The following is a 27,732-nucleotide window of genomic DNA, read 5'->3' on the forward strand; positions in this document are numbered from 1 at the left end:
CCCTGGGGCCTCCTGCCCTGGGCATGTACAGTAGAGTTCTGCATCTGGGCACTGCCCTCATGGAGCTCACAGTCGGCTGGAGTTGGAGAGATAACATGCAAATCAGAAGCAATCATCAGAGAAATCAGCAGTGGACCATGTGGGGCTGATTATCTTTCAGGGAACAGATAATAGGCAAATAGGTCAGTCAGAGAGGGGTGAGGCGAATGTCAGTTAAGCTCTTGGTGGGGCTGGGGTGAGGCTGAATCCAAGTCTTTAGAGCCAAGAAGGCAACCAGGTGGAGTGCACAGCTGGGACAAAGGCACAGCTAAAGGCGGTTGCCAAGAGATCGGGGAGGAAGAGCCTGGCCAGACTGCAGAACCCAGCCACCCCATAGGATCCCAAATGGGGAATCAAATACTGTTTAGAGAGAAAAGGATGGGAGGGAAGGGGAACTTCACTATCATCACGAATTCTCAATTTTTTCCAGGTAAAGGCTCTGGATAGATGTCTATTTCATTAGATAACATTGAATGAGTCATTTTCCTCTTTTTTTTTTTTTTTTTGAGATGGAGTTTTGCTCTTGTTGCCCAGGCTGGAGCGCAATGGGGCGATCTCGGCTCACCACAACCTCTGCCTCCCGGGTTCAAGCGATGCTCCTGCCTCAGCCTCCTGAGTAGCTGGGATTACAGGCATGTGCCACCACACCTGACTAATTTTGTATTTTTAGTAGAGATGGGGTTTCTTCATGTTGGTCAGGCTGGTCTCGAATTCCTGACCTCAGGTGATCTGCCCACCTCGGCCTCCCAGAGTGCTGGGATTACAGGGTGAGCCTGGCCCACTTTCCTCTTTAGGTATCAGCTTCCTTATTTGTGAAACAGGATGTGGGAAGTTACCCTGAGCTCTGAGCTTCTGTGAAAGGCACAAGGTGATCAGCACTGGGGTCGGATGGATCTGGCTTAGAATCCTGGCTCCGATTTGCCATGTGACTTTGGACAAATTACTTATCTGGTCCTCAGTTTCATGATATGAAAATTTCACACCTGCTGCACAGAGTAGGAAAGATGAAGGGGACAAGAAATAAACCAAGCTCAGCCTAGTGCCTGGTACCAGGTCCTCACAATACAGCAGAGGCACTGCTCTTCCTATTTTGAGAGAAAAAGGCAAGTAACCGCTGGCCATGGGTAGGTGGAGTCAAGGGTCCCAGGAAATGGAAACAAAGAAAAAAAGTTGAATCTGCCCAGTACATAATAGGTGCTCAATAATAACTTCTCAAATTTGTAAGTTGCTAGGACCTGGATGCACTGGAGGTGGCCAGAGTTTAGAGCTGCTCTGCCCAGGAGAGGGAGGATTGCCTTAAGATGGGCCAAACTTGGAGTCCCTCAAACCCTGGGTCTCCTGGGAGGTCTGACAGGCAGGAACTGAAAATAAAGGCCAGCTCCACCCCAGTGGATCTTGACCCTGGTGAGGGGTGTGTAGGCTTAAAAGGGGAAAATCTCCCATTTTCCTCTCTCCCTGCTCACTCCTGTTCTGTCTCCCTCACAGGGTGCCTCCTCCTGGTGGCCTTCCAGGATGACACCCGTTTCAATTGGACCCTTGGGAGCTTCAAAAGAGAACCCAACTTTCCAAACCTTAGATGGATTCCCAATGCCTGTGTTACCTCATTTTCTTGGTATGGACAGAAGGGTGAGCCCTGACAAAGGAATTGCTGGGACATTTTGATAGTTTGTGGGACAAAGGGACACAGAAGATGTGGGTAGCATAGACTTAAATTGCCTTCGACTCAAACCACCTGCTCCTCCACTGGCCTCCTCCATCCACTCCACAGAGTTCCAGGCTCCTGATGAAGTCTCCTTAGGAGTGGGCTCTCAACCGCCAGGGGTCCAGCCTGGGTGATTGCCACAGGCCCCCTGCAGCCGCCTACCATCCAGACCTCGGTAAAGCCTGTTAATGATGACGGTGATGAAGGCTGTCAGAGCAGGGCAGGGCCCACAGGGTTGGGGCTCAGGGTTGGGTTTTCCCTGAAGGGAAGGCCATGCACAAAACCACGGCTGCACAGACAGGTCCATTCCGCAGCGTGGGGGTGGCTGGGGCTTTCCCCAGATTCCCCCATGGACTTCCTTCACCCCATCCCCAAACTGCACTGGGAGCAAGATCAACAGAGAAGAAATCCAATGTACAGATAGACGAGTCTGCAGGGAGGGGCTCGCTCAGAACAACGGGGCAGGGAGGGGAGGCCTGGGGTCTGCCTGCCAGGGCCCAGCCCACCAGTGCCAGAGTGACCCCCCCCCCCAACCCCAGGCCCTCGGGTTAGCGCCAAGGCCCACTCTCCCACTCGGAGGCCCCAGTCCAGCCCCAGTGCCTGGGAAAGCCGCCTGTTTTGTTCCCAGATGCCCCCCAACCCCCCCCTTTTTTTTCATTCATTGCAGTTCAGTCCCTTTCGAAGCCGCAGGGACCTGGGTGGCAGGGCTGAGGCGAGGGGGTGGCACTCTCTGCCCTGACAGGTAGTGCCGGCCCCCGCTTTGGGAAGTCCCTTCCCCGCCCCCCCAACCCCCCGTCCGCTCTCCCTGCCCCTGTCAGCCGCGCCAGACGCTCTCCGGCTTTGCAGCATTCAATAAAAATTGAGAAACATTTGGGCTGAAATCGCTGCTTTATCTGGAGGAGCCACAGCGCCGGGAGAGACCACTGCTGCGCGGGGGGAGCCCGGGGTCTCGGTGGCCCGAGCGCGCGGGGTCGCCGCGCTCCAGCGCCCGCGCTGCCCCCGGGTGACCCTGCGAGCGCCGTGTGGGGACAGGTGCTCGGGGCGGCGCAGGGCCGCCGGGGGCCGGGGCGCGCGCGGGGGGTGGCGCCCAGGCCGGGCTCCCCCCGCGCCCGCGGCTCAGGTGGGCCGTGCCCAGCGCTGGCGGAGCCCGGGTCCCCGTTCTGCCCGGGCTGGATGGCTCATTCTGCTGGCTGCGCGGTGGCGGCGGCTGTGTGTGCGCCGCGCCTCGCCGCTCCCCCCGGCCCCCCGAGCCCGGGGCGCGCGCTCCCGCCCGGGCCGCCCGGGGCTTGCGGCGCCGCGGCCCGAGGCTCCGGGAAGCGCAGCCATGGCCCTGCGGAGGCTGGGGGCCGCGCTGCTGCTGCTGCCGCTGCTCGCCGCCGTGGAAGGTGAGCGGGCGGGCGGGCGATGGGGGCGGGGAACGGCCGGGCACGAGCGGCCGCCGGCGCCCACCTCCGCCCCGCGGCCCTCAAAGTTTGCCCGGGGGCCGGTGCCGGGCGCAGGTGGCCGCGGGGAGGTGTGTCCGGCCGCGCCGGGAGGAGCGGGGCCCGCGGGCGCCCGGGGAGCGGCGGGCGCTGATTGACTGTGCCAGGAGGAGGCGAAGGGACCATCTTGCCGAGGCTTTGTAGCCAGCCGGGCGAGCGCCGCCCAGGGCTGGGGGCTGCCCACGCGCGCTCGCCGCCCCCGGCCCAGGCAGCCGCCTTGCGCCGGCCTGGTCTTGCTTGGCACCGGGTGGAGGGGCGCGGGCCCGGCTGGGGATGGGGGGGCCCGGCGCGCGGTCGCGGCTGGAAAGTTTGGCAGGGAGCAGAGGGAGGGAGGCACCTCGGCCGCCCGGGGTGGGGGCTCCCGGCCTGCGCCTCCGGAATGGGGCCCGGCGCCCCAGAGAGCAGGGACTGGCAGAGTGGAGGGGAGGCCGCCAGCCCCCGCGTAGTTGCCTGCCCATCGCCCGCGGCGTACAATGGGGTCCCCTCCCCGTGAGGACTGCGCAGGGGATGGGTCCGTGGGCATCTCTCCGCCGCGCGGGGTCTCCGGGCACCCCTGCCGGCCACCGCCCCGCGGCCGCGGCGCTCAGCGTGGCGGCTGGAGCCCCGAGAACTCTCCAGCTGCCGCCAAGGCCGGACCAGATGCTCTTGCCATGTGTTGGCCTTGGCCAGGGTCGCCGGGCCCCCTCCCCGTGGCCTCGAGTATTGGTACCACCCGACCCCCAGGGGGACAGGGGTAGCTGCCAGGTCTCCCGAGCCAGCTTGCTCTGGAGGGAAAGTTAGTGGGGTCTGGGTGTGTCCACCAGGAATGGCCGAGCTTGCAGGGCAAGAAGCGAACATGAATAATGGTTCTCACGTGTGCTGCACTTTACAGTTTTCAAACCACTTTACAGTTTATGAAGTACTTCGCACTATACGCAGCTCTCTGTGGTTTACGGCGTGCTGCACAGTTGACAAGGTACTTTAAGCTTTACAAAGTGCCTTCCCGCCCACAATTGTGTTGGATCCCTCAAAATACGCCTTCCGGGGAAGCCAGGTGGGTATGATTCCTCCTTCTCTTTAGCAGATAGGGAAACTGAGGCTCTGAAAAGTCCAGTTTCACCCAGGACCGTTGGGTGATACAAACAGAGCCCAGGTCTGAGGTCTTTCTTTGAAACCAGCACTCACTTAGCTGGGTTTTCTTGCCCCTAAACCGCATGACCCCTTCCAGGGTTCTGCTCCTGTGGTCTGAGGGATAAGGCCTGTGTGCACTTCTCAGGCCACTTTGGGGTTGTGGGGAGCCCCTTCCCTTCTTGCAGCCTCAGAAAAGCAACCTATCAGACCAGGTGTGGGGGCTGCAGCCTCTGGGAAAGGCATCGTCGGGGACCCCATGCTACAATTTGAGTTTCTCTTTTGGTAATGAGCACTTTAGTGACCGCAGTGGGGGGCGGGGGGTGTCCCTGGATGGCAGCCACAGTTTCTGGCACTGAGGCAGCTGTCCTCTGGTTCCTGGGGGATTTGGCGGCTGCCTGCGGTTTCCCGGAGTGGGGCCACTGGGGCACCGAGGGTGCCACGGGTTCTGGGTGTGGAGGGCAGCCCTGGGGCCCGGCTGCTGGCGGGAGCTCGGTGGAATATGGCTGAGGTACCACTTATTAACTCTGGCTTTGGGGAAATGACTCATGCGTTGGCCCACTATACATTGGGATGTTTACAGTATTATGGGGAGCTTGGCATAAATATTGCTATTTAGGTTGCAGTCAGCGGTGCTGGAGGGGAAGAAAATTGGCCCTTCTCTCGTTGGAAGAGGACTGGGTATGTTTTTAATTACTGCGGGGTAGATGGAAGGGCCACGTCTGTCCAGCCATGACCCTGGCAGAGGCTGGTTGGAATCTGGTGGGCTGTGGCCAGGCTGGACCCTGGCCCTGGACACAGGGCTGGTGAGCACTGACATCACAGGAGGGTATGGCTACTTAGACCGCCACTTGGGGGCAGGGTGGGGACGGGAAGCCACGGCAGGGTGGGAGGAGGGCCGTTGCAGCACCCCAGCGCTCGCCCCAGGCTCTTCCCTTGCCCCCTGGACACTAGGAATGTAGTCTATCAGTGGTTAATAAGGAGCCAGCTGAATGGATGGGGAGGTGGTGTGAGGTGGAGGTCAGAAGGCCAGCTTCTAATTTACTGTGTGACCCTGGGCCAGCTCCCTTCCCTGTAGAGGCCTCAGTTTCCCTGGGTGTAAAATGGCCTGGCCAAATCTCTTATAGAGTCCATCATCTACACCCTACTTCCCCTCTTTGAGCCTCATTTTCCTCCTCCGTCCCATGAGGGTGGTGATAATGTCTGTCCTGCTTGCCTCCTGGGGTGTTTGTTAGGATCAGACCAGATAACAGATGGGAGAAGTCCCCCTTTTAGAACTGAGTATGGCCTTCGGGCCGTGGAAGCCAGGGATGGACGGTGCTGCCTTTGCACATTTGGGAGACAACAGGGTCCTCCTGAGGGTGACATAGTCTGTGAAGACAGGACTGAACCGTGGGGTGTTGGGAGGGTGGCCCCTCTGGCTCCTAGCACCCAGAGCCACATGGCCACCATTTCCTTCCCTTCCTCGTCTCCTCAGCCTGTAAAGGCCTGTCCTCCCATTAAGGCCCCAGGAAATACCCAGCTACTGCCTTCGGAATAGGAGAGAGGAGAGGGGGTGTGTGTATACGAGGGGCTCCTAGGTTAGGATGGTAAGCTTAGCATCTCCCCCAAACCGTGAGACCCCCCCACCCCCTGACCAAGGGAAAGAAAGCCTGGAACATGTGGAATGGGGGCTTAGATCCGGATGGAAGAGCGCTGGGGAAACGTCCGACCGGACAGGAGGCCAGTGGCAGACCTGCCACTAGATGGAATCCAAAGGTCAAGGTCTCCAGAAAATCAGTCTCCTTACATCTGCTCATTTGCTCTCCAAATATTGATGGAGTTTCCTCTCTGGCTGGCATGGTGCTGGACCCCGGGCAGGCAAGGAGATGGGACAAGCTGACAGGGAGAAGAGTGGGTGAGACAGAATGTGATGGGGTCCAGCGTGCTTCCCAGGGGAGGCTGTGAAGCCCCGGGGTGGTTGAGGACAGAACAGGGTTATTTCATCTTTTATGATTCTATGCTTTGCCTCGTTTTCTCACCACCCATTCTCCCTGCTGTGAAACTTTCTTGGCCACCTGTCATGCTAACGAACTGTGTTGTCAAGAGTTAAAGAGGTTGACTTTGGAACTTAGAGGATGAGGAGACTTTTACCTGAAAAAGGAAATAGCATGTCTATATGTCCATAGAAAGACGTGGAGGCACGATGATCAGGTACTTACTTTGATGTGTCTGAGGAGGGTGGGGGTTGAGGGCAGCAGTGGGACGCTGGAGACTGAGAATGGGAGCGGGGTGGTCAGGTCCTGAAGGGCTAGAATGGAAAGCTGGGGAGTTTGGATCAGATGCCAAGCACAGCAGGGAGCCAGCCCTTGAAGGTTCTTGAGCTGTCAAGGAACCTGGCCAGATTCGTGCTTGGAAAGATCGCTGACGTGCAGTGTGCGGTGATGTTCAGATGAGCCAGATCGGGTCCTGGACAGTCTCAGTAAGGCCAGCTTGTCAGTTTCCGGCTAGACTGTGAGCTCCCTGAAGGCAGAGACCCATCTGCCTCATTTTTGTGTCCACAGTTCTGGTCTGAAGAGCCCTGTTCAAATTCCACCTCCCCAGAGGCCTTCCCTGATTCTCTCATCTAAAACAGACCCAGTTCCACTCCTTTCCATCCCATCTGCTTTGTTTTGCTTCATGAAACCCATCGCCACCTGAAGAAGTATCAAAGTCCTGCTTGGCGTCTGCCTTGCCCACTAGACTGTAAACGCCAGGGCTTCATCTGCCATGTTTGCTACCACATCTCTGGTGCCTAGAACTGTGCCCAGCCGTGTGGGTGCTCAGGAACATGGAACGAATTGAATGTTGAGTGAACGAACAGATGAATATATGATACCATGTTCTGTGATAAGTATTGGGAAAATGATGTGGACATGGAGGAGAGTCCATCTGGCAGAGGAAATCAAGGAGGTCTTCCTGGAGGGAGACACCAAGGGGACGGCTTGAGTAGAGATGCAAGAAAGTGCTTGGGGATAATGAATAGATCAGTTCAGCTGCAGCAGAGCATTCAGATGGACCAGCAGCCACTGTGTGCTAGGTAGACAAGTCCACTTCTGATGGGGGGTGGGGGAGCCTGCCTCCCTCCCTCCCCCAACTCAACTCTCCCACCCCATATTGGGCCCACCTCTGGGGTATTACCTGTCTAAGACCCAGCGACCTTCCATGGGATTAATTTGGAATTGGTTTTCCTTTTATGTCTGTTTCTTTTGCTTCTCATTTTTAAAGGAGACTGCTTTCATGTATTCGTCTTAGCCAGGAAATCAGGGCTTAGATTTAAAACCTAAATGCTGTAGAATTTGAAGGCAAGTTAACTTATTCACTCATTCATTTCTACATTCATCCATATATTTTTAAAGAGTCACCAGGCACCTAGTTCTTGTCAGGGGCTGGGTGGGAGAAGGGATCGTGCCTGGGGTGGGGAACAGGGCCAGCTGACTTCATAGACACTGTGAGGTGGAGAAAAGGCACAGCCTTCAGGGGCAAACAGACGAAGTTCAAATCCTGGCTGTGTGCTCTGGAGCGAGGAGCACAGACTCCTTGCACGTCAGTTTTCCCCTGGGTTCCTGAGTCAGACACTCATTAAGGCTGTGGACATTAAATGCTCGTCTCAACCCCTCTGAGGTCCCTGCCCTCAATGATGGTGATGTGGACCCCATTTTGGCATTTAGACTGTCCAGGCATCGGATCGGCCATCAGTGTCTCCCCTAGCGCACCCCACAAGCTCCCAACTTCCCCCAGCCTCGGGATGGCAACCCCCCAAGTATGGACATACTTAGACTCCATCTCTGCCTTTTTCTCCAGGTCCCGTCAGTGGAAATACTCAGATTCCTAGTCCAGGGGAGCTCTCATCTGGGGTCCCTAGGCCTCCTAAGTCCTGGGGATCTGTAATAACCCTGAAATTGTCATAGAACATTGGGTGGGCCCCTCCCTCCTGTGGGATTGTCTTAGGCACTCTTGGTCCTACTTCCTCAAGGTTCTGCATCAGTGCCAAAGCAGGGACAGGTTTTTGTTTTTGTTTTTCTTTGAGGTGGAGTCTCACTCTGTCACCCAGGCTGGAGTGCAGTGGCGCGATCTCGGCTCATTGCAATCTCTCCCTCCCAGGTTCAAGCCATCCTCCTGCCTTGGCCTCCCGAATAGCTGGGACTACAGGCATGTGCCACTATACTTGGTTAATTTTTTTTGTATTTCTAGTAGAGATGGGGTTTCACCATGTTGGCCAAGCTGGTCTCAAACTCCTGACCTCGAGTGATCTACCCACCTTGGCCTCCCAAAGTGCTGTGATTACAGGCATGAGCCACTGTGCCCTGCCTGGGACAGGTTCTATGGGCCAGTTTTCTGGACATTGAGCCCATGGTAGCCTCTGATCAACTCTGCCTGCCCAGAGCTCACCTATGAGTTTTGACTGAAGACTGGACCTCTGTACATAGGAAGGGGCAGATGGAGCCCACTGGTGACAGGATGCCTGGGCTGGGCAAGGCAAGGGACCCCTGCTCCCACTGAGGGTGGAGGAGATGCAGACCAGGGTGGGCCTTCTGGCAGAGGAGAACCTACCATACCTCTGACCGAGAACCGTCTCCTGACCTGGCACCTACATGCCTGACCTAGCTGGAGATTTGGGAGACGGGGAACAAGGCTGGGGAGTCTGTATTTTTAACACACTCTCCAGGTCTTTCCACTAGGCAGGCAAATTTGCCCCCCAGTGGCCTAAGATAAAACACAGAACTCCTGGGAAAGAGGAAGAGAAACCTCAGCAGGAAACTGGAAAAGACCGAAATGAAGTGAAATCAATCAGAGTTAGCGCCCACCAGCCCCGGCTGCTGCTGGCTCATGCGTAAAAAGAAGGTTAGCTGGGGGAAGGCAGGGAAGGAAAGAATGTTTGCACAGCTCCCAGGGGTGGGCCGGCGGCCGGGCAGTTGTTGATTGTGGCAGCACCTGGAGGCTCCCTGATTGGGATCAGCTCAGTCAGTCTGATAAGGCGGCCTTGAAAGTGTTTTAGGGCCTTTTAAAGCAGCTGCCTTCCGGAGGGTGCGGGAGGGGGACACCTGTCTCCCCAGCACCCCATGTCACCTGGGGACTTGCCTAGGACACTCTCACTACGTGAGCTTCCTGGAGCCATCTGCCGCCCTGCTGCAGTCCCCGCAGGGTGGGAGTGTCCTCAGAAGGGGAGACCTTGCCTGCTGTATGGCCTTGACCAAATGATCCACTCTCTCAGCCTCAGCTTCCTCATCTGAACACTGGAGATGCTGCGCATGTGTGAGAGGCTCACGGCAAGGATTAAATGAGGTCCTGTGTACAGTGACTGGCAGAACCTCTTTATTAGCTGCCATAACCATTAAATGTCAGCAGCACCCTCAGCCCCGGCCAGAATGACTTGCCCCTTTCTCTGAAGTCCCACAGCACCTTTGCATAGCCCTGATCACTTTCTCTCCTGTTCTATAAACAGCAGAGCCTGGGAGTTACAGGAAGGGTGTGTGTGGTCAGACTGTCCCTACTCTGTGTCCTCTGCCTTGTGTCTTCACCTCTCTGAGCCTTGGTTTCCTCATCTTTAAAATGGGGGTAATCATAGTTCCTAGCTCTTGAGATAGCTGTGAGCAATGGATGTGCTAATCTGAGGAAGACTAAGCCGAGTGTGTGCCTCAGGTGTGCTGAGCTTGCAGTAAATGTTCATGGTTGCCATCCTTGCTTTCCACCAATGGGAAGCTCGATTTGCAGTAGGGGAACAGGGGGCCAGTGGACCAGATTTTCCATCTCCAGCTCTCCCCTACCCGTTCTGTTCTGAGCCTCATAGGGCAAGGAGGTCTGGCTGACTTGCTAGATAGCTGAGAGGCCCCTCCAGCCTGCCCCACTCAAGGTTCCATCCAGGTTTTCTGAAAGGCCCCCTCCCCACTCCAATTCAGCCTCCCTAATCCGGGAAACGGGTAGACTCCTTCACGGCCGTGCCCTCCTTCTTGACCCAGTGCCTGCCAGGCACCAACTTCCCTGCCATGATCATCTGTGCCAGACACTGTACTAAGGGCATTACGTGTGCAGTTGTCCCAAGAGCCCCACAGGGGGTTATATTATGATGCCCATTTTACGGATGAGAGAACCGAAGCTCTGAGAGGAGTGGATGGCCCAAGGACACCTAGGGAGTGGTGAGGCAGGGATTCAAACCCAAGTCCAGTGACTCCGGAGCTCACGCTCTTCTCCACTTCTGGAATGTGCCTCCCTGCTCAGAGGAGAGGCTTGGCTCTGATGAGGGTCTCCAAGGCAGCTGTTCAGCCTCGGTCTCCGTCAACATCCTGAGATAATGCAAGTGGGAGGGTTCTGGAACACACAAACCTGCCATAAAAATGCAGTCTCTGTCATAATGGTCAGAATAATGTTGTTCTAACTTAGACAAATCGGGTGTGAACTCATTATGTTGGAAGGGGCGCCTCCACAGAGAACAGAGACTGTAGAACAGTCACAGGGCCATTCACAGCTCGTGCTTCCAAACACAACAGCTCATCGGCCCTTCACAGCCATCCTGAAAGGGGCAGGAGCCATGGGGCCCACTTTAGAGATGAGGAAACTGAGGTCTTGGGGATAATGTGACTTGCTTCAAGCTTGACTGGACCAAGCTTGAAGCCCAAGGCCAATCTCGATTACTCATCCATCCAGTTTGAATTCTTAGCCAGCATTTGAAAATCATGAGATTTTGCAGAAAAGTCCTGTTTCTGGCATCTCTGAAAAGTCAGACAATCTGGTTTCGCTGGGCCCACATTCCCACATGGCCACAGTCGGCTGGATCTGAATGGTGACTGCCTCTTCAGACAGAATGTGTGAGCACCAGGGCACCTCTCCACAGACTTGCTGGACTCCTTTGTCTTGGTGTGTTACAAGATAGTGCAGAGCTTCCCTGGGTGCTCAGCCCCTGTAAGGGCTCGAGTTTGCCTCCTGGATCTGCCTCTGTTTCCCTGTGTGACCTGGAGTCAATTGCTTGGCCTCCTGAGCCTTAGCTGCCTCGTCTATAAAATGACAGGGGTGAGACTCAGTGGTTTTGGAGGCCTCTACCAGCTCCACGATTCAGTGCCCAGTGCCAGGCTTCAGGCAAGAGAAAGGAGAGCGACAAAAAGTCCAGGACTCCACTCCTGAAAGGTGTATCGCTTATCTTTAGCAAGCCATCCCAAAACCTACTGGCTTAAAACAACAATGATGTCTTCGTTGTTCTGATTCAGTGGATTGGCTGGGCTCAGCTAGGTGCTTATTCTGTTCCCCTGGTTGTTAGCGGGGATCCCTCTGGAGGCCGCACTCAGCAAGGTTGGGCTGGAAGTTCCATCATGGCTTCACATACGTCTTTGAGGCCCTTGGAGAGAAGGCTGGAAGGCTGGTCCCCTCACGCTCCTTACTATCTCCATCCTTTGCTAGTCTAGACCGTGCCTCTGTCTGTGGCAAGTAGCTCCCAACATGGTGAAATGGAAACTGCAAGACTTCTTCTTTTTTTTTTTTGAGATGGAGTCTCACTCTGTCACCCAGGCTGGAGTACAGTGGTGCGATCTCGGCTCACTGCAACCTCCACCTCCCAGGTTCAAGTGGTTCTCTGCCTCAGCCTCCCGAGTAGCTGGGATTACAGACACCCACCACCACGCCCAGCTAATTTTTGTATTTTTAGTAGAGACGGGGTTTCAACATCTTGGCCAGGCTGATCTTGAACTCCTGACCTTGTGATCCACCAACCTCAGCCTCCCAAAGTACTGGGATTACAGACGTGAGCCACTGCACCCAGCTGGAAACTGCAAGACTTCTTAAGGGCTGGGCTCTAATGTCACAAAGTGTCACCCCTGCAGCATTCTGTTCGTCAAAGCCAGTCACAACGCCAGCTCAGATTCATCCTAGGCTTCCTTATTAGGTTCAAGGAAAAGAAAAATATACAGGGCTTGATTTTTTGTTTCATCCTTGAAGAGAAGTCCCATTTCTTACTCAGCTGTTTAGCACAGAAAATTTAATGGTGGGTTGTCCAGCATTCCACCGAGCATGTCCTGACCCACTGAATCGCGCGACACTCAGAGTTCAGTGCCCACCCCTGCACCCTATTCCTTTCCATGTTTCTTGGGCCAACCTGTGGTCCAAACTTGAACCTAGACCCTCCTTAATTGGAGGAGTGGCTTCGTGTTTAGAAGCAGGAGGAATTGTTGGCAGCCATACTGTAGACAGTGTCCCACAGGGAGTTCATTGTCCAGTCCAGGGATGGGGGTGGGGAGGTAGCAGGAAACCAGAAACCTCATTCCCTGCCTCCCCACCCCAGCACTTACCCCCTGCATTGTCGTCAGTGTTATTTGGCTCCTCTGAGAGGGCAGGGACTTACCACTTCACCATGTACAGCACAGGGCTTGGCTCATGACAGATACTAGATAGATGTCTGTGCAATAAACAAACCTAAAATGAATGAAAAATGGCAGCCTGGAGTTGTAGATATTCCAGACCCAGTGTGAGGCTTGAGGCCAGAGAGAGGGGCCTTGGGCTGGTGGGACTGAACTGAGAGGATGGGTCCCAGATGCTCCTGTGGCCTCAGGCAGGACACTTCAACCCTGTGGCCTGGGGCAGGTCACTTCACCGCGCTAGGCCTCATTTTCCTCATCAGTGAACTGGGGATCATAATTTCAGGCACCTCAGAAGGCTGAGCTGAGGAGCAGCTGTATTCTTCATTCTACTATGAAAGACCCGGTAAAGGGGTGACTGTGGTTGTCAATCCCACCCTGCCCAGAGGCCATCGCAGGAGTGGGGACACATTAGAGGAAAAGAAAAAACTCTGAAGGCGTGGGCCAGTTGTTGTCAATAAAGTTTGGAGCACAGGTTGGCCCCAGAGCACATGGAGATGTGTGCAAAGACAGAAGTGAGTGGGTGGGACCACGGAGCTCTGCACGTCACTTCCAAGGACAGTTGAGGGGGACCTGGGCAACATAGTCAAAGTTGATGCATTAAACCATTGAGCAAGAAATGTGGGTTTCTGTTTGCTGACTGACCGGGAAATCTGGCCTAATGTGATACAGGGAATAAATCACAAGAGTCTTGGTCAGAGGTCCCAGACTTGCAAGCTGGCCCACGTTGTGAATGAGTGAGGTGATCTGGCTGTTGGATGTATAATAGTGACCCAGGAGGAGTACACATCCAGTCTAAAGAAGGCAGATGTGGCCAGGTGCAGTGGCTCACACCTGTAATCCCGGCACTTTGGGAGGCCGAGGTGGGCGGATCGCCTGAGGTCGGGAGTTCAAGACCAGCCTGACCAACACGGAGAAACCCTATCTCTACTAAAAATACAAAATTAACCGGGAGTGGTGGTGCATGCCTATAATCCCAGCTACTTGGGAAGCTGAGGCAGGAGAATTGCTTGAACCCAGGAGGCAGAGGTTGCAGTGAGCTGAGATTGCACCACTGCACTCCAGCCAGGACAACAAGAACAAGACTCCGTTTCAGAAAAAAAGAAGGCAGGTGCTACCCACTCCTAACCATGGTGTCACACAGGAATCCGTGCCCAATTTTGCCAGATCTTCTGATTTGCAAAGTTCTTTTATTTCCCTCTCTTTTTTCTTAGACAGGGTCTCACTCTGTCTCATGGGCTGGAGTGCAATGACACAGTTGCAGCTCATGTGCAGACCTGATCTCCTGGGCTCAAGCGATTCTCCCACCTCAGCCTTGCAAGTAGCTGGATTCGTAGACACCCGCCACCACATCAAGCATTTCCCATCCCCCTTTGGTAGAGACAAGGTCTCACCATGTTGCCCAGGCTGGTCTCGAACTTGTGGGCCCAAGAGATCCTCATGCTTCAGCCTGCCAAAGTGCTGGGTTTACAGACATGAGCCATTGCACTCAGCCTGATTTGCAAAGTTCTGATGCTCATGGGAAAACTAGTTTTTGCTTTAAGTCTCACTCTGTCGCCCAAGCTGGAGTGCAGTGGCACTATCTTGGCTCACTGCAACCTCCGCCTCCCAGGTTCAAGCAGTTCTTGGGCCTCAGCCTCCCAAGTAGCTGGGACTACAGTCATGTGCCACCATGCCTGGCTGATTTTTGTATTTTTAGTAAAGACAGGCACCTGCCACGTTGCTCAGCACTTTTTTTTTCTTTTTTGTAGAGACAGTGTCTTGCCATGTTGGCCAGGCTGGTCTTGAACTCCTGGCCTCAAGTGATCCACCTGCCTTAGCCTCCCAAAGTGTTGGGATTAGAGGCATGAGCCACCATGCCTGGCCTGAAAACTGGTTTTTGAATATTTACTCATTTTATTTTAAAATACAGTTCTGGCCAAACCAAACCATGTTTGCTAGCTGGATTTGGTGCCCTGGCTGGCAGTTTACAACCTCTGGTTTAGGTATTTGGGGTAAAGAAATAGCAAGGGTATTGTTAGCACCATGACACAAATGGGGAAGTTGAGGTTCAATGACTTACTCAAGGTCAAATAGCAGGTGAGCACTGGGGGGTGTTAAAGCATGCCTCCTCACCTTGAACTGGGGAGTCTCTTTCCCCATAACTTCCCTACATGGTTCCTCTTTCCCACCCTCCAGAACAAGCCAAGAACACAAGATCCATCTTGCAGGCATCTGCCATGTTTGGAGGCAGTGAACATGTCTTCGCTAGGTTTCTTCTTGATGGAGGCAGAGTTGGCAGAATGTATGAAAAGCAGCATGGTCTTAGAATAGAACCATGCTAGGTTGGACCTCTGGCTCAGACACTTACGGTGTGACTTTGGCTCTCTTAACTTAGCTCTTTGAGCCTCAGCTTCTTGAACTATTCCATGAGGTTAGACAAGGTGTCCTAGAAGAGGCGACTTCTAAGGTGATTCTTAAGGAAGAGCCAGATGAAAAAGCAGCGCGGCAGCCATTCCAGGCAACAGGAACAGCATCTGCAGAGATCCGGATAGGAGGCCCGTGAGCGTGTGATATATCTGGGGAGCTGGAAGGAGTCCTATGTGACTGAGAACGGGGCATGCCAAGCACTGGGGCGGGGTGCAAGCTGCCTGGCCCCAGCAGGGAGAGAGCGTGGGGTCAACATTCCCATTATGGCGACGACATATGTCCACGGCACCAACTTGTCACTTGGCCTGAGTCCATGGGAAGCCGGAAGGACAAAAAGCATCTGAAACGTGTAAGTGGGGAGAAAGCGGCTTAGCGCACAGTGGGATGCGTCCCGCCTGAATGGGGCTTCTCCGCCTCTCACGGGGAGGCAGAGCCTGGGAACAGCCTCGTCCAGAGCCCGCAGGGCCTTTTTGGAACCCACGAAAGGCCATGGCCCAGGGAGTCTGTTCGAGTCAGGGCCCCGGCCAGTACATCCTCTTGCCTGTCCCCATCAGCGTCAGCTGTCACTCCCCACGGCCTCGGATGGCAGCTCCCGCAGCTCTCGGGAGAACAGTGGAAAAGGGCTCCTGAGCTGCCAAGGAGCCCCTGACACTGGGTGCCCCTGGCTGGCCCAGAAGCACAGCCATGCCAGCAAAGCTCAGGACACCCTCTGACTGGCCCCTTCTGGAGATGAAAGGGTGATGAGGCTGGGCCTGAGTCAGGAGAGGCTGGAGATACGGGGGTGGGGAAAGACCCTGAACTTTGGAGACAGGCAGAACTGTGTTCAAATCCTAGTCTTCCCACTCACCGCCAGTGTCCGGGGTAAACCGTTTTACCCTCTGCAGCTTAGTTTCTCACTGTAAAGTCACCTACCCCATGGTGTTGTTTGGGGAATTAAAAGAGCTCATGTATTTGGTTTTAAGCAGGTGTTTTACCAAGCCTCTCTCATCCTCAGTCTCTTAGCCATTGAAAGACAATAATCATAGTAACAATAACAGCAGCAACTAGCATGTATTAAGGACTTGCCAAAGACCAGGCCCTGGGTTGAGGTATCATTGTCACCTGCATCCTACATATTGAAAAATGAAGCTTTAGAGAGGGTGCTCATGTATCCATGGGCGTTTGGCCAGTAATGGTAGAGCGAGGATCCAGGCTTAGGCAATCTGACTCCAAGATAGAGAAAGAGCTGATTTCTTTTTCTTTTTCTTTTTCACATTTCAAACATACAGAGAACCTGAAAGCACAGTAAAACAAACACCTATATAGCCTTCACCTAGATTCAACAATCGCCAACATTTTTGCCACCTTTGCTCTCCTGTGTGTTTTCACCCTTTCCCCCTTGCGTGTGCGCATGCACGTGTGTGTGTGTGTGTGTGTGTGTGTGTGTGTATTTTTTTCTGAACCATTTGTACATAATTTGCATACATGGACAGAGAACTGACATTTACTGAGAATCGACTCATGTATTCCTAAGGCCGGCTCTCTAAACCACTGTTTTAGATCACTTTGCCTGGCACACAGTAGGACTTTCGTATTGGCGGTGATCAGGAAGAGTAACTAGTATTACCCACAGCTTACCAAGTACCCCCCACCCGTATTAGCTGGTTCCGTCCTCACAGTGGCCTAGCATAGAGCTGTTGACGTTTTCTTCATTTTCAGAAGAGGGAAGAAAGACTCAGAAGTTAAATAAGTTGTTGCAAAATAAGAAGTTGGGATTTATACCTGGGTTGGCTTGGCAGCAAAGCCTGTTTCACAGAATTGTAGGTCACCCACTTTTCTCCCTTTCCCGGGTTGATCCCTGTTGTAGCCATCAGAGCGCAGCCCAGGGCAGCAGATGGCAGCTTCCCACCCAGCTGCCACAGGACATGGCCCTTTCTCTCTAGGAATCAAGGGGAATTACAGAGTCTAGTGAACTTGGAAAAACTGGGACTGGCCCAGGCCCACAGCTAACCAAGCAGTTTTGGGGACTCAAGCCTTTGGGCTTCTAGAATCTCCCACATTGTTTCATGTTGCTCCTTCCCCTCCTCCTCACCTGGGTACCCTTTCCACCATCTCTCCCTGGTCAATTCTTGCTGCCTGTTAAGATGAAGCCTGAGCATCTCTTCCTGTGTGAAGCCTGCTCTGATCTCTCTCACTGACCCTTCCCCCTTCTGCTCTTGGTGGCCTCTGTGTCCTTGGTGGCACCTTGTATGCCCGCCTTTTATATTGCCTAGGTTATGCCATACCGTGTGTAGGTTTCTCCCCAACCGTCCTGGGAGATTCTCAGCCATGCTGGTTGGGTAATGTACAGTTAGATGGTTGGATGAACAGCTCAGCATTTGGGTGAGTGGTTGAGTGACTGATGGTTAGATGGATAAGTGGCTGGATAGATAGAGGATAAGTGCATGGATTGGATGGCTGGGTGAATGATGGGCAGGTCGACAGTGAGGTGGATTGTTGGGTGGTTGGATGGTTGGCTGGCTGGCCTGGTAGATGGAGAGGTAGATAGATAGATAGCAAGATGGTTTTGTTAATGGAGGGACAATGGCAGGATGGTTGCCTGTTTTGAATAGTCGAATGGATAAATTGATAAAATTGATGGATGAATAAACAGGCACCAAAAACCAAAGTGCATTTCTCCTCCCAAGACTCTCTTTTGTATCTGGACTGTGACATTTCCTCATTTTCCAGTTCCTGGCCCTGGAGGGAGCTAGCAAACAGCACACTCCCCAGGTTTGGAGAAACCTTCTGAGCCATTGACTGTGGATTTGCCAAGGTTTTTGCATTGGGGAGTTCTGGAGAAGTTGTCCCCCAAAGTGAATTTCTGTAAAGTAAATCCTATTTTCCCATTGACTTGGCTCACACTTTTGGAGATATATTCCTGCTGTCAGAGGCTGGTGACAGGTGGGGGAAGAGCTGGAACTCCCCTGGGTGTCAGCTGCCCCGAGCTTCTACTCACTCCACCTTGAGAGCAGACTGATGCTGGCCAGGAGCACAGGAGCTTAGAGCCAGGGGGAGATGCAACAGCAGGGGAACAGATTTGGCATCTGGTCCCAGAAGCCTCCGCTGCCAGTGGGATGCTCTGCTGTGAGCTTCTGGGATAGCACACGCGGTCTCCTCCAGACTGATCTGTTTCTGTTCATCTGTCCGTACATCCTTCCTTCTCACAACCCCGCCCTCCCACCTTCATCCATCCATCTGTCCATCCAGTCAACAGCCATTTTCGAAAGACTCTAGGATGCTAGGGGACATAGAGGGAAATTAAAGAAAATTGGCATTCTGATGGCAACGAATTATATCCTGGTAGAGGTGATAGGCAAGGTCTTCTTCCTCCTCTTTCTCCTTCTCCTACTCCATTTCTCTTTCTCTTCCTCCTCCTCTCTCTTCTTTCTTTTCTGCTCTTTCTCATTCTTCTTCTTTTCTTCTTCCTTCATCGATATCATGATCACAGCAGCCTCCACCATTGAGTCCTCACTAAGTGCCAGGCACCACCCTAGGTGAGGTTCTGACATGCTCTAACTTATCCCCCTAAGAACCCTGCATAATAGGTTCTTTCCTTTTCTTTTATTTTTCTTTTCTTTTTGAGGCAGAGTCTTGCTCTACCGCCCAGGCTGGAATATAGTGGTGCAGTCTCAGCTCACTGCAACATCTACCTCCCAGGTTCAAGCGATTCTCCTGCCTCAGCCTCCCGAGTAGCTGGGATTACAGGCGCCTGCCACCACATCCAGCTGATTTTTTAAATTTTAGTAGAGACGAGGTTTCACCATGTTGGCCAGGCTGGTCTTGAACTTCTAACCTCAAGTGATCTGCCTGTCTCAGCCTCCCAAACTGCTGGGATTACAGGTGGGAACCACCACACCCAGCCCATAATAATTAGTAATACTTATTTTGTAGGTGAAAAACCAGGCTCCGAGATGTTCAGTGATATGCCCAAGGCCACACTTGTGTGTGAGATGGAATGTGTTGAGTGCAGAGGGGAAAGTCCTCCAGTGTGTGCCATCAGGATGGCATTCTTTGGTAGGTAGGATTTCGTTACATAGTGGATGGAAAGAAGGGCATTCTTAGCAGGGGGAACAGCCTAGGAAAAGGCCTGGAGGCTGGAAGGGGACAGGTTTGTAGAAGCCACAGTGAACCAAATGTGAGAAAGAAATGGCAGAGGAGGTTTGAGTCTGTTAAGAGAAGCCTTGAGTGGTGAGCTATGTCTGGTACTGGAAGCAGTAGTAAGCCACTGAAAGGAATCCAAAGGAAGGAGGCCATGAAGCTGGGCATGGGAAGAGGATCCAGAGCAGGGAGAGGCAGGCTGGGGGCCAGAGGGCTACATGGGCCTAGCCTCCATTAAGCCAGACCCTGGGTGTGGCTACTCCTGCCCAGCCAGCTAATCCAGCAGTGGGAGAGGCCAGGCTGTAGCCCATATCCTTGGGGGGTGGGCCACAATGGTAGGGACCAGGTCAGAGTCAATGAGTCAGAGCACTGCCTCCCTTTTCCCCGCACTGAAGCCCCACAGCTCCCAGGGAGCTCCTCCACTTCCTGTCCCACCCTGCCCACTTCACTCCTTGAGCCAGGGAAGGGTTACCAGCACCTTGCTGGGCCTCAGCTCTTCCCTGGAGCCTGGACAACCCAGGCAGCACCGCGAGAACCATTCCAGAATGCAGAATGTCAGAGCCGGACATATGGGGAAGCCGAGGCCCAGAAAGGGACAGCCGCTTGCCTGAGGACACACAGAGACAGTGGCAGGGCTGGAACTTGGGGCTGGATCTATAGCCACTAAAACTCCTCCCAAGGGAGATAAGTTGGTGGCTCCCTTTTCTAGCTGTGGAGACTTGGACATATTTTTCTTGTCTTGTCTTTCTTCCTCTCCTGTCTTTGCCTGTTTTTTCTTTTCTTTTCTTCTTTTTTTTAAACTTTTTTTTTTTTTTTTTAAATGGAGTCTCCTCTATATTGCCCAGGCTAGTCTCAAACTCCTGGGCTTAAGCAATCCTCTTGCCCCAGCCTCCCCAAATGCTGGGATTATGGGTGTAAGCCACTGTATCTTGGCTGAGACTCGGACTTATTTAATATCTGCCTCTAGCCCTCTTGAAAGTAAGGTGGAATAAAAACAAATAGTGAGCCTTTAAAAAATGTCTTAACCACTCTGAATCTCAGCTTGCCCTGCTGTAAAATGGGAATAATAATAAAAAATAAAACATTATTTAGTCATCATTTGTCCCATAACCTCCCTGTAATAATGTGAACTTCACAAATACTCAGCATGGCACCTAGGACTTAGCAGGTGCTCAATAAAAAATCAATGAATGAGTGAAGGAGTAAGGAATATATATAATTTATGGGTTCCTGGCAGTGTGCCTCGTGCTGCAGAAAACCCTTTCCGTGCGGAATCCTGTTTAATCCTCAAAACAATCCCAAGGTACGGAGTTGGTGTGATTATCTCCACTTTGCAGAGGAGGAAACTGAGTCTCAAAGAGATTGCACATGACTTACTCCTGGTCACACAGCTCCTGGGTGATGGAACTGGGATCAAAGCCCTGCTCTGTGGGCCCCACAGGCTGCACAGCCGCTGCAGAGCAGGATGAGTGCTTCTGGGACCCACTGTGGGGCCTGTCACAAAGTGGCTGGACAGACCACGTCCCTCACCCGAATCTCCCCATTCTCCTGTTCTGGACTTCAGTTTTCCCACCTGGAAAGCTCCAGGGCTGGACTCTGACCTTTTCATGGTCCTCCTACGTGGACTGATCACACTAGGGATGATCTTCCCATGGTTTAGAGGGCCAGTTGTCCTGCCTGATCATGGCCCCCTAGTCCTGAAGAGACAAGGCCTCTGGAGGTGTCCTGATGCTCACTTCCCCTCTTGGACCCCAGTACCTCTGAAGTCTCGTCACTTGCTTCCTCAAGGGCCCTGAATTGGCCTCCATGCAGATCTGCCTGCGTGACAGCTCCCAGTGGCCTGCGGGAGGAGTGTTTTCTCGGCTCCCTGACGGCATCCGTCCCAAGGTGCGAGGCTCCAGCTGCACGCGGCGGGCCAGGCTGCCGTTCTGTCTGGAGCGCTGCGTGGAGAAACAAACACAGCTGTGTTTATTCCAGAAATTACACATCCTGATAATCTGCTCACTCGGGGTAATGCCTCCCAGTTAGGATCACAGGGGGAGCTGCACCAAGGTTCCTGAATTTCTGGGCAGGTTTTAATTCTCTGTGACATCTGTGCTGTTGGTCAGCAGGTAGACCTCAGCCAGCGGGCACCCAGACAGCTTTGGATGCTCAGTCCTGAGGTGGGTGGACATTCTCACCTGGGCATGAGATGCTGGAAAGAGAGGACTTTTGTCTTGACACCTCCAAATTAAGATTTCAAGCCTGACACTTCGGACCACAGCCACACTGGGAGAGAGAAACACACAGACTTTTATTAGAACGTGACCCAGGACTGGATTGTGGATCCAGCCATGTTGTTGCTCCAGAGTGTTTCTATGATGCCCCGTTGCTTTCGGGTCACTTTTCCACGGCCCCTAGGTCCGCGCAGTCTGCTTCCTTCCCACTCTGCCTAATGTCCATCACCCACTCTGGCCTAGGGCTTCCAGCCACTCTGGCCCTTTCAGTTTCTTGCAACTCCTAGACTCTTCCCACCACAGGGCCTTTGCACTGCTTGGTCCCTCTAGCTGGCATGCTGCTCCCTTATCACCCAGGTAATTCTCACCCATCCTCTGCTTCTTCAAGGAGCCTGCATAGCTCCGTGGGCCCATCTTTTGCTGCATTTGTCACCATCGTAATTTTAAAATGATGAGTTTGTTGCTTTGAACATCTCTACCTCCCCTACCAGACAGTCAGCTTTACAAGGGCAGGGACCATGGTCCAATTGCTTCATCACCAGATTCCCTGCACCTAGTATAGCACCCGGCCCCTACTTAGTAAGTGCTCGACTGATATATGTTGACTGGAAGAATGAATGAATGAATGCACGGCTCTCAGATGAGTGAAAGGAGGATATGTTTCTGTTTGTTCTTTTGGGTGACAGTTGGCAGAGTGCTGTGACATCCGTCATCTCCCTTTAATTGAACAGAGTGGGATTGAAGTCTGCAGGGGCTTGGCACGGGGCCAGGCCCCAGGGTGGGGGTATGGGATCTGAGGTGAATTAGGCATCATGGGCCTGGCCTTGGGGAGCTCACACACTGGCTGTGCACAGCCCCCTGGGAGGAAGGTCCCACTGGTATTGTTGTCCTGGATGGACAGATGAGGTTCCTAATACTCAGAGCTGGGGGTGGGGGTGGCTTGATGAGGCCACACAGCTAGTCAGCGGGACAGACGTGCACTCAGATCCAACGGATATCAAGCCAGGTGGCCCTTCCCCCACTTCTCCGGGCACTTGGGTGGGAGGTGTCAGGGCTCCCTGGCCTTTGGGGGTCTCGATATCCAAAGCTCTTACCAGCCGTGTGGCTGTGGACAAGTTACAGGGGGCAGCAGGGACTGTCCTGCCCCATGGAGGTTTTCTTCTAGTGGGCAGGACTGATGCCAGATATCCAGCGAGTAGCTGAAGCAGGGATGCGTTAAGAAGAAAACCGCAGCAGAGATGGAAGGGCCAGCGGGAAGAGGGGATCAGGAAGGCCCTTCTGAAGAGGAGGTGTTTGAGCAGAGCCCAGAAGGAAGCAAGAGAGGGGGCTCAGGGATACCTGGGGGAGGGTATTTCAGGCAGAGGGGAGAGCTGGGCAAAGGCGCTGTGATGGGGTGTGTAAGGCAGCCAGTGTGGCTGCAGCGGGAGGTCCGGGGAGAATGGGAGCAGGTGACACTGAGGGACCGGCCGTGGCAGGACTTTGGCTTCTACCTAGAGTGAGATGGGAGCAGTGCAGAGTTTTGAGGAGGTGACAGGATCTAACCTGGGTTCAGAAAGCACCACTCTGACTGTCATGAGAGGCCAGACAGTGGGGGATGGGGCAAAGCAGGGGACAGGAGGAACCACCACAGAGTCCAGACAGGAGACGGCAGCGGCTGGACCAAGGGAGCGGTGGTGCGCTGTCAGTACGTAGCCCTGGGTTTGCTCCCCAGGTTGCCTCATGTAGTTTGGGGGATCCACAGGGGGTGGAGAGAAAATGGACCTTAAATGTCTTCTCACTCTGGCCTGCCCCCACTCACCCCAGGAGGCTCTGTTGGCATTTTTGGCATGGAAGCATATGTCTCTTTCTTTCTAATGTAAATTGATTATGTATTGACAATGCAATCTCCTGGCAGCCAGGTTGGTGACTCTAGCATGTGCTAGATTATTCTGGAGGGAATAGAGGACAGAGGGGCAAGAAGAGCCTGGCCTGGGCCCCTGTCAGGACTTGCTGAGTGACTGTGCACAAGTCCCTTTCCTTCTTTTGGGCTGGGGGCTGTACTGGGGGACAGCGGACCACTGAGGGGTTCTGCAGCCACACCAGCCGGGTTCATGTCCTGGTGCCAGCTCTTACTAGATATGACCGTAGACAAGTTGTTTCATCTCTTAGAACCTCAGTTTCCTTATCTGTCAAATGGGGATGGTAACAGTCCTTACCTTAGTAGGTGGCTGAGAGAGACACAGTAGGTGCCCAATAAATATCCACCATCAGCCAGGCACGGCGGCTCACGCCTGTAATCCTAGCACTTTGGGAGGCCAAGGCGGGCGATCATGAGGTCAGGAGTTCAAGACCAGCCTAGCCAACATGGTGAAACCCTGTCTCTACTAAAAATACAAAAATTAGCTGGGCATGGTGGTGTGCATCTGTAACTCTAGCTACTGAGGAAGCTGAGGCAGGAGGATCGCTTGAACTCGGGAGGCAGAGGTTGCAGTGAGCTGAGATCACACCACTGCACTCCAGCAGTGCAGTGGGTGACAGAGCAAGACTGTCTCAAACAACAACAACAAAAAACACCATCATTCCTGTGTAGAAGAAGGAGGCACAGAAGCCAGGGCCAGAAGGCTTTTGTCCGACCTGTGCCCCAGTCTTCGTCCCACCCAAGAGGAATTTGCCTAGTCCTTGGTTTGAGCAGTCCTAAGGATCCCTTGGTCTCAGGACTTGCAGAACCTCAGCAGCAGCTGCCCTGGAAGGCGGCCCCCTCTAGCAGAGGAGATTCAGCTCCGGGCCATACAGACCATTGACAGGCTGTGTGACCTCAGCCTGGGAGCACAACCTTCCTTAGCTCCAGAGGTGATGAGCTCCCCCTCATCTGTGCAGTGGGAATTAGAGGGCCTGCCTCCCAGAGTGAGGATGACATAAGAACCCACTTGGAAAGGACTTAGAGGGTGGGGCTCTGCGAATTCTGGCTCCCTTCTGCCCAGATGTGTGGGCCAACTCCCTCCCAGGAGTGGGAGCCAAGAGCTGCGGGGGCCTGGGAAAGGTGAGGGGCCAGAGGAGATGGGAGCAGAAGCCTGGAGGCAGAGCAGGGTTTGGGGAAGCGCGTGGGGGGCCGGAGGGCGGCTCTAACTCTTCTCTTTAATTTTTGAGAAAATCTTTCCCCATCTTCATATAATTAAGAGTATTTTTAAAATGCCTTGTTGAAATAAAAATAGTCCATTTCCATATGACCTCATTTCATTCCACACCCCCAGTGCGCGTGTGCACACAGATATACACACACACACAAATGTCTGGATTCTAAAGCTGCCTTCAGTGCCTCTGCTAAGAGGGTTATTTTTGTCTAGCAGGTAAATATTTAGGGACCTCCCTGCTTTATTTTCTGGTCTGTAATTGGAGGCCCTCCAGGGTCCGTTAACAGCGGCTGACACTGTGCTACTCTGCAGCTTACAAGCCTGCTCACATTGCCATCTCTGTGGCTCCTCCTGCGTTCCTGGGAGGGGTTCTCACCATGACCCGTAACGTAGAGGTAGGACCATCTTTTTACCAGCAGCACCTAGTCCTGACCTGGCACTTCACACACAAAAAATCAGCTAGTGTCTGTTGAATACAAATGAAGAATGAGACCCTTAACACGGATGAAGAAACTGAGGCTCAAAGAGATAAAAGTGGATTTTTCCTGAGTTTTAATCCAGGACTGACCAGACTCTCTGCATGTTCCCCCTCCTAGGCTGCCTGCCTGCCTGTCTTCCTTCCTTCCTTCCTTCCTTCCTTCCTTCCTTCTTTCCTTCCTTCCTTTCGTTCCTTTCTTTCTTTCTTTCTTTGAGACGGAGTTTCGCTCTGTCGCCCAGGCTGGAGTGTAATGGCATGGTCTCACTGCAACCTCCACCTCCAGGTTCAAGTGATCCTCCTGCCTCAGCCTCCCGAGTAGCTGGGATTACAAGTGCCTGCCACCACGTCTGGCTAATTTTTATAATTTTAGTAGAGACAGGCTTTCACCATATTGGCCAGGCTAGTCTCGAACTCCTGACCTCAAATGATTTGCCCACCTCAGCCTCCCAAAGTGCGTGAGCCACTGCTCCTGGCCTAGGCTGCCTTTCTAACCAACCTCTTTATTTTAACAGATGGGGAAACCAAGACCCAACGAGGGTAAGGACCTGTGCAAATTCACACAGTGATGTGTGACAATATGAATGATGAAAATATTAGTGTTACACAATTTTAACATTCATGTTAACAGTCATTTTAAAGGACCGATTTTACAAAGTAGTAAGTGTCAGAACTGGGATTTGAACCCACGATTCTCTGAGTCCAAAGCCCATGCTCATGACATGCTACTACATCAGGCTGGTAGGAGTTGGTGGGGACAGAGCTAGAAGTTGAACCCAGGACTGGATTCTTGGCCTCCTGATCTCCAAAAGCAAAACCCCAGCCCACAGGCCACAGGGGAGGCCCTGTCAGGAGCTTCTCAGTCAAGAAGGACAGATCCTGCCCTGGGCCCCCCACCTAGGACCAGCCTGGGCTGGGGCAGGAGGCTCGTGTCTCTCTCAGGCCTCTCTGTGAGGGGGCTTCGGAGCAGCTGCCTCTGTGGCCCAGCCTGTAGACACCCGGCCCTGGCTGTCTCTTTGGCAGGAGCAGGATAAGTCTCCCATCCACCCCCCCGCACAGCCCAGAGTAGTTCACAGCATCCTTTTCTCCTCCAGTCTCACCCAAGTCTCACACCATCCTTGTGAGACAGTTAGGGTAGGCTCCCCAGTCTCAAAGCGGAAAAACCGAAGCCCAGAGATATATACACCCAATAAAGTACCACCAGTACATCAGTATTCTTTTTTTTTTTTTGAGACCGAGTTTCGCTCTATTGCCCAAGCTGGAGTGCAGTTGTGCAGTCTCAGCTCACTGCAACCTCTGCCTCCCGAGTTCAAGCGATCCTCATGCCTCAACCTCCCAAATACCTGGGATTACATGTGGGCACCACCACACCCAGCAGATGTTTGTATTTTTAGTAGAGATGGGGTTTCACCACGTTGGCCAGGCTAGTCTCAAACTTCTAACCTCAGGTGATCTGCCTGTCTTGGCCTCCGAAAGTGCCGCGATTACAGGCATGAGCCACCACGCCCAGCCTGAACATCAATATTATTTTGCTGTGGTTCTTAACTTCTTTGGTGTCATGAAGACCCTTGAGAAGCTGCCTTCTCAAGGCAGGCTATGAACTGCCCCCTCCTGGAAAGTTGGAGACACACAGATACTTTCATGCACAAATTCAGGGGACTTACAGATTCCAAGCCTCTGTTGTGTTGCGTTGCAGTGCTGATGATAGTGAATAGAGCTTTGTTTTATTGAGCCTCTGCTTTGTGTTGAACAGGGTGTTTGATGCTTTACATACATTATCTCAGAACACCCCTGCAGGGTAGGGAGACTGAGGCTTAAGAGAGGGTGAGGCTAAGGCTGCACCGCCGGGATTTGAACCAGCTTGACCGACTCCTGTGACCTGGGGGGCATGGTGCGGGAGCATCTCCCTGAGACTATTGTTAAGAACTAGGGCCTATGCTGGGTACGGTGGCTCACACCTATAATCCCAGCACACTTTGGGAAGGGGAGGCAGGAGGATTGCTTGAGGCCAGGAGTTCGAGACCAGCTTGGGCAACATAGCATGACCCCATCTCTACTAAAAAAATTTTTTTTTAATTAGCCAGGCATGGTGGTGTGTTCCTAGAGTCCCAGCTACTTGGGAGGCTGAGGTTGGAGGATCACTTGAGACCAGGAGGTCGAGGCTGTAATGAGTCGTGATCACACCACTGCACTTCAGCCTGGGCAACAGAGTGAGACTCTGTGTAAAAAAAAAGAAGAAACAGGACCTCTAAGGAAGTTTAGAGTCCATACTTTCCACCATTGGAAAAGACTGCTGGCCTACCCCAGGCCTGAGAGCAGGAACAGCTCCTGAGAAGAGGGTTTCAAGCAACCTCAGACCTTTCAGCAGGGAGCCGCCTTCTCCCACTTCCCAGGGGTCTGATTTGAGGCCCTGGGTAGAGCCTGTCTCTCAGGTCTATGTGATGGGAAAGTCTGCAATTCAAGCTGGACTCATTTGGCTTCCCTCAATGGAAATTTGCTTTCCTTGAAATCCTCCCCCTACCCCGGGACAGACGAATGATTCCTGTCGGGCACTTGGGACTCCCTAGGAAATGAATATACCCAGAGAACAGGACTAGGGAGAGGACTGGAAGAGCTCCTGCCTGTGCACCCCTCAGGAGCAGAGCAGCCTCTGGTATCTTGTATGGTGAATAAGAGTGTGGGCTCTGATGGACCTGGGTTCAAATCCTGGCTTA

At 53.4% G+C, this 27,732-nt stretch overlaps 1 protein-coding gene across 6 annotated transcripts in view; it reads left to right on the forward strand.

The window, feature by feature from the left end:
- Positions 1-2,926: 2,926 nt before the first annotated feature.
- The window catches only part of EPHB2 (EPH receptor B2), a 208,428-nt gene continuing 183,622 nt past the window's right edge, over positions 2,927-27,732 (forward strand). For all 6 annotated transcript variants that reach the window (XM_032300739.1, XM_032300740.1, XM_032300742.1 and 3 more), the window contains exon 1: positions 2,927-3,126. In XM_032300739.1, coding sequence (XP_032156630.1) covers positions 3,066-3,126 — 61 coding nt within the window. In that variant the 5' untranslated portion in view covers positions 2,927-3,065. The remainder of the gene's footprint in view (positions 3,127-27,732) is intronic.

Source organism: Sapajus apella, unplaced genomic scaffold (assembly GCF_009761245.1).
Source record: "Sapajus apella isolate SASKATOON/1434 unplaced genomic scaffold, GSC_monkey_1.0 scaffold43, whole genome shotgun sequence".
NCBI classification, from domain to species: domain Eukaryota; kingdom Metazoa; phylum Chordata; class Mammalia; order Primates; family Cebidae; genus Sapajus; species Sapajus apella.